This window comes from Cydia pomonella, chromosome 10, assembly GCF_033807575.1.
Source record: "Cydia pomonella isolate Wapato2018A chromosome 10, ilCydPomo1, whole genome shotgun sequence".
NCBI classification, from domain to species: Eukaryota; Metazoa; Arthropoda; class Insecta; order Lepidoptera; family Tortricidae; genus Cydia; species Cydia pomonella.
The window spans coordinates 18213159-18224611 of record NC_084712.1 but is presented as its reverse complement, the minus strand read 5'-3'; the positions used below and the strand labels follow the sequence as shown (position 1 = coordinate 18224611).

Genomic DNA, 11453 nt, shown 5'->3' with positions numbered 1-11453 from the left:
TTAAATCGAAGAACGCCATTAGGCGAGTCCACACAGAGCGAGCATACGCCAATTTGCTCGCGCACAAAACGGCCAATGTAGACGTGCCTCGGCCGAGCCTCTCGGCGTCAGTGTTTCGGCATGCTCAAAGGCGCCTCAGTCGTTTGCCGCGCGCCGGTCGGGACGTGTTTGTATGGTGCGCGTGGTTATTTTGAAATATTAATAAAGACCAATGTTGCAAATGAATATACTTTTACGTAGCAATTACATGATATGCTAGAGATCAAGGGGAGGGGCACATGATAATACACAACAGTACTCCTTGAAATTTTCTATAAATCCGCCTAACATATGATGTAGTTGGCATTTACGGTTATTTGGTAATTTTTATTTTTTCCAATATTTTTATTTCCTCCTATGGGGGACTCCAAATAGGGAACTATTTTGCTCCTAAGTGTATAGACGGAACGAAAATTCAAATTTTATTATACCGCTAACTACTAAGGTACGTACTCTGAATTTTAACGGTCGATGAAATATCGCAAGGTAAACTCGCTTTCGATTGAATTCTGACATGAAGCTCTAAGAGATCGCACACTAGCAGTTTTTAAGCGTCTGCATCTAATTAAGACTATGGAAAATGGTGTCATTGCGTTGAGCATCATCTAAAGAATTGACTAGACGCTAACTTTTTATAAAATAGCAAGTACTCACGTCACGGTGGCGGTGGCGCTTGTGCGGCGGCTCCAGCGGCGCCGCCTCGATCACCAGCTCGCCGGCCAGCGCCTCCATGTCGCCCGAGTACCTGCCCCTGCAACACAACGCCTCCTGAAGCACACCGTCTGCTGTCTCGTCCGACGCTCAACAATCCAGAGCCTAACCCGAAGGCCACAGAACGCACGCTCGGCGCTGATGACGACACATGTTGAATTTAATAACAAAATTAATCGCAATAATGCGGTTATTAAAATAATATATTGTAAGGATACTGTTTAGTTTATATAGATATTTTGTCATTATAATACATTTTTCTAGATTAAATAAGCTAACTATACTATTAAAAGTATTTGTAACGATCGATCACGTGAAGAGTCACGTGATCGATCCCTCCATCTTAAATATTGAACGAGCATTCGGGAGGTGACATTCGAACGATGACAGTCGAACGATGACAGTCGATGCAAATTACAAGTGGTTACGTTGATTGTATTATTAGCAGGTCAGTACGTTTTGTTTTGTTAGAACTCGATACAATATAATTGCTTGTCTAAGCGACAAGCGTACTACTGTCGTGTGGTTAGTTAGATTGGAAGAGGTTAGGTCATTGTGCCAAATAAATGTATTTTGATCACACCTACCGTTCTTTTAATATTATGGTTAGACCCCTTATATCTCAGAAGTGAGGATAGGCGAGTATTTTAACAAATCACTCGTTTATCCCGCCTGCAAAAGTTAATTAATCGGCCCTGGCACAATGAATACAATTACTGACGCATAACGACTGATGATATTGTTTGTCTATGTTTGACCACTTATTTTGACTAATATTTTTTTTATGTGAGGTTAGTGCTCACACTTAAATAATGTTAGCTTATAAGACAACTAAATAAATAAAAATAGTAAACGAAATAATAAAATATTGTAATGTAATAACATCATAAAACTGAATTAGCTTACGTGAGTAATATTAAACGAGTACATACGTTAAAACGTATGCTTGTCAGGACAAGGTCAGGACAGGTCCTGAGTTGTTAGGACAAAAATAACAGTTACATATTTTACACTAGATAATTATAATTTCTTCCTCCTACTTGCATCGGTTTCCTCATCACTGAAGGTAGTTGCCACTTCGAGGGAACAGTTTCTCTTTGACAATTTACCGCCACCTCCATCTGTCGCCAAATGTAGGGCACCGTGGAGCCCGGATTGGTGGCGTGGAGCGTGGATTAATTTCCAATAAATCCAATAAGTAAAATATAAATCCTAAGGTTGATTGTTGCATTTTAATTAGAATATTTTCATTTTTACTTCATTATACAATTAATTTCAATTACAACGGTCTGATTTAATAATGTTTTGATTGGTTCGCAATCAGCGACGGAATATATATATATAGACAACGCTCTCCATAGAAAATACCAGCTATACTGACACTGACAGCTACCCGTTCACCGTGAATATATTCTTGCAGCTTCGAATTATATTCAATAAACTAATTCCTGCTATTAAACAAAAAGTTGTGATTGATCAATAAAAGTTTTGATTGCCTATAATAAAATTCTATGCGTCGAACCGTTGTTGCGTTACAATAATTTGGCGTTGTCAAATCTTACAATAATTATACTAAGATGGAACCAATTCATATAAATTATTGTTTGACGCGTATTTATTGTCAAGATTAGGCATGTTTATACTTTATAAGTGTATGTCGGTACATATGTATTATGTATTTTGGAACAATGAAAGTACATACAAAATTCTATAAAATGCCAGTGTTGAATGTTGCCCAAGTTTAATATACGTTTTTAGTTATGTATCAATAAAATGTAAATAATACAAAACAACAACGCAATATGGAAAGAAACCTGAAGTTAAAATATTATAAGTGAGACGACGTTTTATTTTAATATTTTGAAATTTAATAAAGTATTTATCATACGACCTTTTGTTGGAATGTTACTAGATTCAATTGAACTCTCCGAGATATTTTCAGTACGTGCCATCTGAAATATTATTCTTAACTGAATATATTGTTTTGTTTTAAATATAATACATATGAAATAACCAAAAATATAAGTAAGAGTAAGAACAACCTTATCTTCAAGTCCCACTTATCCATTTTCTCACTGATAGTAATAAATTTCTTTGAAATGTACGCTACAAATTCGCGTGTTTGGGCTAGGGAACCAAGTGAATCAACCTGGTGCCTGCCTGTTTAAAGTAACAGCATTTTTGTCCAAAGAATTTTCTGTTCCGGTCAGGGATTGTGCAACCGGTTTTACTTAATACATGTAAATAAATTCTCAAACTAATACCGCTATAAAAAGAATAGCTATATTTCTATTAGAGGTATTGTTTTTCTTTTACCGCTATATATAGACTATTTAAAATATTAAATACCTTTATTCAATACCGCTATTCATTGTACTTGAAAGGTAAGATGTCAATCAGACACTACTACTAAATCACAACAAATAGGTCTAATACTGTAACGTCACGTGATAATATTTTGCATAGCTGGCTGAAGTGTAGTAGTAGTACCTAGATTAATATTATTTGCTGCTGAAAGTAAATTATTTAAGTAACGATGTCCTTCATTTTTATTCGCAAAGGAAAAGCCTTGCCAAAGTACTAAGTCTGAAATATTCTGACAATTTAGCAATACGCAAAGCGCAACATCTTCGAAGTCACAAATAAAGGAGTGTATTGACATTGACATGTATAACCGGTAATGGTTTTTAAGGGTAAAATGTCAAATACAGATATTGTTGTCTAATGGCAAAATCACTAATAGACATGAGTACGGTTATTGATTATACCGGTAATCAAAGCTTTAGTGATAAAAATTGCGAAATACAACTATAACCGGTTATACCTAATTTAAAACCGGTAGTCAGAATACCGGTAACGATCCTTGGTTCCGGTCCTTTGTGAAACTTGAATAAATAAAACAGGAAGTTTATCGGCAAGAAATTTGCACCGTACTTGATATTTTACATAAGAACAAGTAATTGGAGTTCCTTTAAAGTATTGCATAACGCCATCTCATTCTGTCACCCCGTATCAAAGTATGCCCAAAAGGGCATGAGTTATTATGAAACTGATACATATAGTTACGACATTTGGTTTAGCGTATTAGTCTACAACAGTCTGTTAATTTAAATAATTATTTATCATGTTTAGGAATTAAACTTACACAAACCAATTAATCCCATTCTTCTTCTTGTGTTGTATTGAATTGTTGGTACCAATAAACGCACAATAAGGCATTTGATATAGGTTTCTGAATTAATAATTTTGTATGGGCTGACATGTTATGCCACAGAAGGCTGCTGTCGTACTAAAGCTGTCTAATTCCGCCTAGTACAGTCAATTCACTGATTTAAACCTTCACGATTTTTACACATCTTTAACTTATACAAATGGGACTTAATCGCTTAAGTTTTAAATTTACCTCCGACGTTTCAAGGACGGTGTTGTCGGAGAAGACTGGCTAAAGTTGACATCAACATTTACATTAGAAAATCGCGCGAGTTTTTCGAACTACCCGCACAGTCGATTCATTTTCGGCACAGTAGCCGAGGGGTCATTTTTGAGCCCAAGTCAGTCTTTTATAGTTATTCTAGTTCGATGTTCGCAATAAAATGGTTTTTTTATTATTGTACTTTTATTGAAAATATATATTTTTACGTTATGCTTAAAGCTAGATGCGTGATGGTGTGGCAATGATGCAAACTTGCCTATTCTTTTTATTAGTTTTTATTGTTCGAATTCCCTAGGTGAGCTTGAGTTTGCTCGTCTTACATTTATATGAACAAATTGAATAGTTGTTTATTCAAATAGTGATCAAATTATTGGTATAAAGAAAATAAACGATATGATAAATAAATCAATAATTAATCTATATAATAGATTCATATACATAAATACCTTGTGATGTTAGGATAATTTTAATGTAACATGACGAGGGGAATTAAGATGATTTTTATAAGAAAAATAATGAAACCGTTTTGATGCGGCCTGAGACGTTATTTCAGGCTGCGAAAAACACTAATAATTGATGCAAATTTAGAGTTTTGATATAGTGTATCAAATATATCAAATATCAAACATTTATTCAGCAAATAGGCCACAGGGGCACTTTTACATGTCCATTTTTACAAACAATAAATTAAAAAAAAAAACAATTACAAATATCGAATCTATGAAATAATAAATACTTTATTAGAGATGTATACTGTCTCTAAATGTCAAATTACACAAAAAAAAACTATGATAAAAAAATAAAACCATAAAATACTAAAATTCTTTAGAGATGTATAAGTCTCTAAGTGTCAGAGATAAAATATAAAAATATATATTAAATTATCCTTAGAGATGTAGAGGGTCGCCAAGGCTTGAATTCTTATATAAATAATTAAAAGACAAAAAAATTAAAACAGACAAGAACCGAATGAAGTGGCTCACGTTAATGTCACTCAAAAGTAAAGTTACATACTTTAACATAACCTGTACCCCGTGTAAGCTTAAACAGACCGGTCTCCACAAACAGTAGTTATTTCATTCTGCTGAAAATAACTAAAACTTGTTAAAATTTTAAATCTCATATATTGTGTAGAGATTCATTCATAACGGCCTGAAACGATATTTAAGGCTGCTGATGGCGACTGAAACTCGTGATAATTTCCAATGTTTTGACATTGCGTAAGGTATCATTAGAAATGGCTTGAAACGATATTTCAGGCTACTAAAAACGACTAAAACTTGATTTAAAATTAATATATTTTTATATAGTGTAGAGTTTTATCAGAAAGGACCTGACATGTCGCTTCCTGAAAACTCTCAGGACTTGATGAAATTTAATAAATTGGCAGGGGTGATATTTCGGGCTGTTACAGCTTGTTGGAAATGCTAATATTATAGTTTTAATGGTATTAAAAATTAATAATAAAACTTAACTGAAATCAAGGTATCCTGTCGGCTGATAGAGCTCTTTTAAAAGAACAACGTGTTTTCTACCTAATCATATTTTAAGCATATGTTGCAAAATGCCGCAACGATACTCGTAATGTTTTTGTAAGGACGATTAATATTTTGAATGAACAATGATATTATCCGTACAAATCTAAGTTTCAGTGATGGACGCAAATGACGATAAGGTCAGCAATAATGGGCGCAGAGAGAAGCGCAGCTCCGATCATAATGTCGCGGAAGTGGACGTTAACGAATGTGAGATTCGGGAACGTCCAACGCCTAAAACATCTGCCATGCCAAGTGAGGGAGCGGAAGGGAGCCTGAAAGGTAGGCAAAGCCGCAAACACTTGCTGCATGATGAAGAGTATGATTGCGAGTTACGGTGTGAGAGAGTGCCACGTTCACGAACACCAAATTTGGGTCCAGACATGTTCCGTGCAGTTGAAGCATGTCGCCATAGACGCACGGGCGCGCAAGAAATTGCGGATGGTCGTGGAGTTCCTCTTATGAAGACATCTAGCATAATTATAAGCATCCGCGACATCATGTAAGTCCAATACGGTATGGACGCATGGAGAGAAAGAGGCACTATGTTTGTAGTAGTAGTTCTGATGACGACTATCAGATTAAGAGATTAAGATATTTATTAATAAAATTATAAATAATTTTACATGTCACACAGTAGTATATACATAAGTATCACAACATATTATTATTACTAGCTGTTATTATCGTGTAACCTCTAAACATAAAAGGTTGTACTCTCACTCTCCATGCGTCGATCGTGTCGTAGATAGTAAGTAGACTACCTGAATGAATCTGGTGAAAATACTATAAGTAAATTTCTAATCATCATAAAGATATTGAAGAGATGAAGATTCTCGAGTTCGATCCAATATCGAAAGATCAAACCATTCCTACATGGCTTACAAAAGTAGAGGAGTGGGCTGAGACTTACGGGTGGGCAGAGAAAGAGATTATACATTTCACGCTTCTGAAACTTACAGGTCTTGCTAAATGTTGGTACCAGGGTCTCAGCACTAACCTATACACGTGGTCAGAGTGGAAAAGGAAGCTTGTAGAATTATTTCCAAGTCGTGATGATTACACGGAAGTTTTAATAACTATGCTGTCCAAGAAAGCTCGATATGGAGATTCACTTGAGCACTATTACTATGATAAACTTAATTAATTATTATTTTATTATTATCTTTATTTGTCTTGGGTGTTAAGTTAGTAAAAGTAAAAAAAAAAAAAAAAAAAAAACATACGATGATATTGGGACGACGACATTGAAAGTCCAAATGGAATGGGTCTGAGTAATCATCATGGCTAGTTAGCATGGCTAATAGTCTAGGATATAGGTAATTTAGATTAATTGATATTTTTTGTGAATATTGCACTATTGTTATAAAATAAATGCTTTCGATTAGGCTTTGTAGACGTTAATAAATTAAATTATAATTCAAATTAAGTTATGTGTGCTGTATACTTTATGAAACTGCTAGCTTAACAGTCTAGGCGTGATTTATTTATTTAGTATAGATTTCATGTTGACACTTGGAGAGACTGTACATCTCCAAATCTTATTAGTATTAGTACTCTGATATTGGGGACCTTTTACATCTCCAGATTTAATGTATTATTTACCATAGAGACAATATGCCTCTGTTTTACTGTAGTCATTATTTATTTTAAGATAATTATAATGTAATGTTTACCTAGGTATTGGCCGTTGTATTTGTAAATGTTGTTATATTTTTTCATGTCACTACATGATGTTACTATAAATGTTGTATTGACTTGTAAAAGAGTCCTTGAGGTCTACTTGCAGATTTACTTTTAGAATTTTGAAATTCGTATTGCTTAGTTAAAATACTTTATTTTGTAATATACTGATATGAAACGAGTAAATCTAAAATGTAACCTAATGGTAAATGTAGGTGAGCAAAGGGACTTGCTCTAGCAGGATGGCCGAGCTGTAAGGATACTGTTTAGTTTATATAGATATTTTGTCATTATAATACATTTTTCTAGATTAAATAAGCTAACTATACTATTAAAAGTATTTGTAACGATCGATCACGTGAAGAGTCACGTGATCGATCCCTCCATCTTAAATATTGAACGAGCATTCGGGAGGTGACATTCGAACGATGACAGTCGAACGATGACAGTCGATGCAAATTACAAGTGGTTACGTTGATTGTATTATTAGCAGGTCAGTACGTTTTGTTTTGTTAGAACTCGATACAATATAATTGCTTGTCTAAGCGACAAGCGTACTACTGTCGTGTGGTTAGTTAGATTGGAAGAGGTTAGGTCATTGTGCCAAATAAATGTATTTTGATCACACCTACCGTTCTTTTAATATTATGGTTAGACCCCTTATATCATGGAAACGATAAAAAATATAGGACCTGAAAGTTTCTAAATTAAAGGTTTTTTTTCCAAAAAGGAATAAAGTAAGGGTACCATTCGATTCCTTACATTTTATCCAAAAAAATATTGTACATTTAAATAATATATACATAAACGCAATATTTCACCGACAAAATCGCTATTTTAATGGTTATTATACTTCAAGATGGGCTCTCAGTGACCGTGATGCCACGTTTGCTTATCGTTTTGTTGGGAGCGTTTCGCGAGTGAAGTACGACTGTCGGACTTTGACTATCATTTCTGACTTTTGTATTGCTTTAATGCAATGGGTCCCTTATAGACATTTGATTCTTAAAACGAACCTGAACGATTGATACCATCAATAAAAAAATGTCATCTAGCCTATTGTCTCAACCTATTTAAAAAGGTCAGCGTCAGCATCGAGCGTGCGTTTCATAATGGAAGAACGCTCAGCGCACGATCGCGGTGCCGACAGCGGCGAGCGGAGAATAACAATGTTTGGGAGTGAGACGTTGTAGTCAACCATTCGGTCCCACTCACGGCGAGTCGCCGCTTCACGCTGCAGCCAGCAGGCCGAGAGGGCCACGGACGCTGACACCGACCACCGTATATTGGTCAAAACAAATCGAGCCAAGCAAACTTGGAGCGACCGTTTAGTAGCTGAGATGTAAGATAGGTGTTCCCTCGTTGCATAATAACCCGAAAAGTGTAGCAATAAACGAGTTTTACTTTACATTTTTTTTTAATTTGGCATGGGAATTGTGGACAGAATTATGATGGGAATGAGACACTAACATTACAAAAAATGAGTGTTTAAGTCTTAATCCAAATAACTAAGCTTCTTCGGAACAACTTACAAACTCTTTATTCTAACATTGTGCACTGCTAGAAACTATGAAATCAATTGACCGGGTGACTAATCGTGGGGCACTCCAGAAAAATGTTCGGTACGTCACGACTTCGAAGCCGATATTTTTGGCATTTAAATTCAATGGTATGAAATTCAGATTTTAAGGAAGCTGCCATACGCGTCACATCCCAGACAAAGTAGACGTTTTAGTGGAATGCCCGTCATTAGTGTTGACAGTCAAATCGGTCGGTATCGAGAGGCGATTGTGAGTACTGACTGCAGGTAGGGCTCGTGCTGCAGCGCGTCCTCCTCCTGGATGGACACCAGCCCGCCCGTGCTCGTGCCCACCACGTACTTCTCTGTAACCACAAACACGACCAATTTACTATATGCGTTACAATACGGACAATAATAGTATTTTATACAATCGTTATATAATAGAGAGCTTTCCAGTCGAGTACCGTGTTTTGGCAACGAAGCTTGCTAAGTTGCCAAAGTGAGATACGAGATTAAAAAGCTTGATTATATAACTATTGTATACAATACTTTTTCTACGAGTACGATTCAAAAATCATACAGGTAAACAAGTCAAAAGTAACAGCTATTTAAAATACGCGAGCAGCCGCGATACCTTCATACTCGTACGCGCCCCGACCACTGGGACCCTAAACCGGGACCCGGGGTAAATGGACAGATAATGATACATTAACCAAGTGCAGTCATGTTTGGTGCCATAAAACTTTAAAGGGGTGCATTTTTAAAATGGTTGAGAAAAAACATAGTTATGGGGGGTGATTTGTCAATAATACGTAGTCTACGATATACGTAGTGTCGTATTATACGTAGTTAACGGCTCCACTATACGTGTACACATTGTAGAGCTTTTCAGTCGAATACCGTGTTTAGGCCACGAAACCTATACGAGACGAGATTGAAAAGTTTGATTAGATATATCACTATATTGGTATTAATATAAAAGCAAAGCATATTGATGTCTTTTGTTCTAATTCATTACAGTTGACTACAGCGTTTCGTCAGAACTCATTATTCTTGAGTCGGGAGCCCACAGTGAAAGGTATGCGATTATAGTTCGGTACACGAAGTCTTAATTCAACCATTAAATTCGACGAGTAGAATAAATAATAAATCCGCACTTTCGGAAGCCGAAACAATAAAGTGCAATACGGCTGCGATAATTTTGCCGAAACTAGCTTGTTAAGCGTTGAAGGTTTGAGCTTGGTGGTCAGAATAGCAGTGTTATTAAACTCGAGTTTGAGTGGCGCAGTGTATTATAAAGAAAGAGATGTTACCTTCCCGCTCGCCGCCGGCGCCGTTGGTGACGACGGTGATCTGGTGCCCCGCCACCACCAGCCCGCTGTACGAGACGTGGGAGTGTATGTACGGGACAGAGTATGTTACCTTCCCGCTCGCCGCCGGCGCCGTTGGTGACGACGGTGATCTGGTGCCCCGCCACCACCAGCCCGCTGTACGAGACGTGGGAGTGTATGTACGGGACAGAGTATGTTACCTTCCCGCTCGCCGCCGGCGCCGTTGGTGACGACGGTGATCTGGTGCCCCGCCACCACCAGCCCGCTGTACGAGACGTGGGAGTGTATGTACGGGACAGAGTATGTTACCTTCCCGCTCGCCGCCGGCGCCGTTGGTGACGACGGTGATCTGGTGCCCCGCCACCACCAGCCCGCTGTACGAGACGTGGGAGTGTATGTACGGGACAGAGTATGTTACCTTCCCGCTCGCCGCCGGCGCCGTTGGTGACGACGGTGATCTGTTGCCCCGCCACCACCAGCCCGCTGTACGAGACGTGGGAGTGTATGTACGGGACAGAGTATGTTACCTTCCCGCTCGCCGCCGGCGCCGTTGGTGACGACGGTGATCTGGTGCCCCGCCACCACCAGCCCGCTGTACGAGACGTGGGAGTGTATGTACGGGACAGAGTATGTTACCTTCCCGCTCGCCGCCGGCGCCGTTGGTGACGACGGTGATCTGGTGCCCCGCCACCACCAGCCCGCTGTACGAGACGTGGGAGTGTATGTACGGGACAGAGTATGTTACCTTCCCGCTCGCCGCCGGCGCCGTTGGTGACGACGGTGATCTGGTGCCCCGCCACCACCAGCCCGCTGTACGAGACGTGGGAGTGTATGTACGGGACAGAGTATGTTACCTTCCCGCTCGCCGCCGGCGCCGTTGGTGACGACGGTGATCTGGTGCCCCGCCACCACCAGCCCGCTGTACGAGACGTGGGAGTGTATGTACGGGACAGAGTATGTTACCTTCCCGCTCGCCGCCGGCGCCGTTGGTGACGACGGTGATCTGTTGCCCCGCCACCACCAGCCCGCTGTACGAGACGTGGGAGTGTATGTACGGGACAGAGTATGTTACCTTCCCGCTCGCCGCCGGCGCCGTTGGTGACGACGGTGATCTGGTGCCCCGCCACCACCAGCCCGCTGCTGCCCGCGCTGTACGAGATGCCGTGCCCTGCAATATCATTTTATGGTTACGATTTGAT

At 38.8% G+C, this 11453-nt stretch overlaps 1 protein-coding gene across 2 annotated transcripts in view; it reads right to left on the bottom strand.

Annotated features, from left to right (window-relative positions):
* LOC133522318 (forkhead box protein K1) overlaps positions 1-11453 on the bottom strand; it is a 112334-nt gene that overhangs the window by 5284 nt on the left and 95597 nt on the right. The window contains exons 8-10 of one of the 2 annotated variants that reach the window (XM_061857623.1): positions 11327-11422; positions 9204-9285; positions 694-790 (exon numbers count right to left, since the gene is read on the bottom strand). In XM_061857623.1, the coding sequence (XP_061713607.1) occupies positions 694-790; positions 9204-9285; positions 11327-11422 (275 nt within the window). The remainder of the gene's footprint in view (positions 1-693; positions 791-9203; positions 9286-11326; positions 11423-11453) is intronic. The other variant, XM_061857624.1, reaches the window with a different exon arrangement.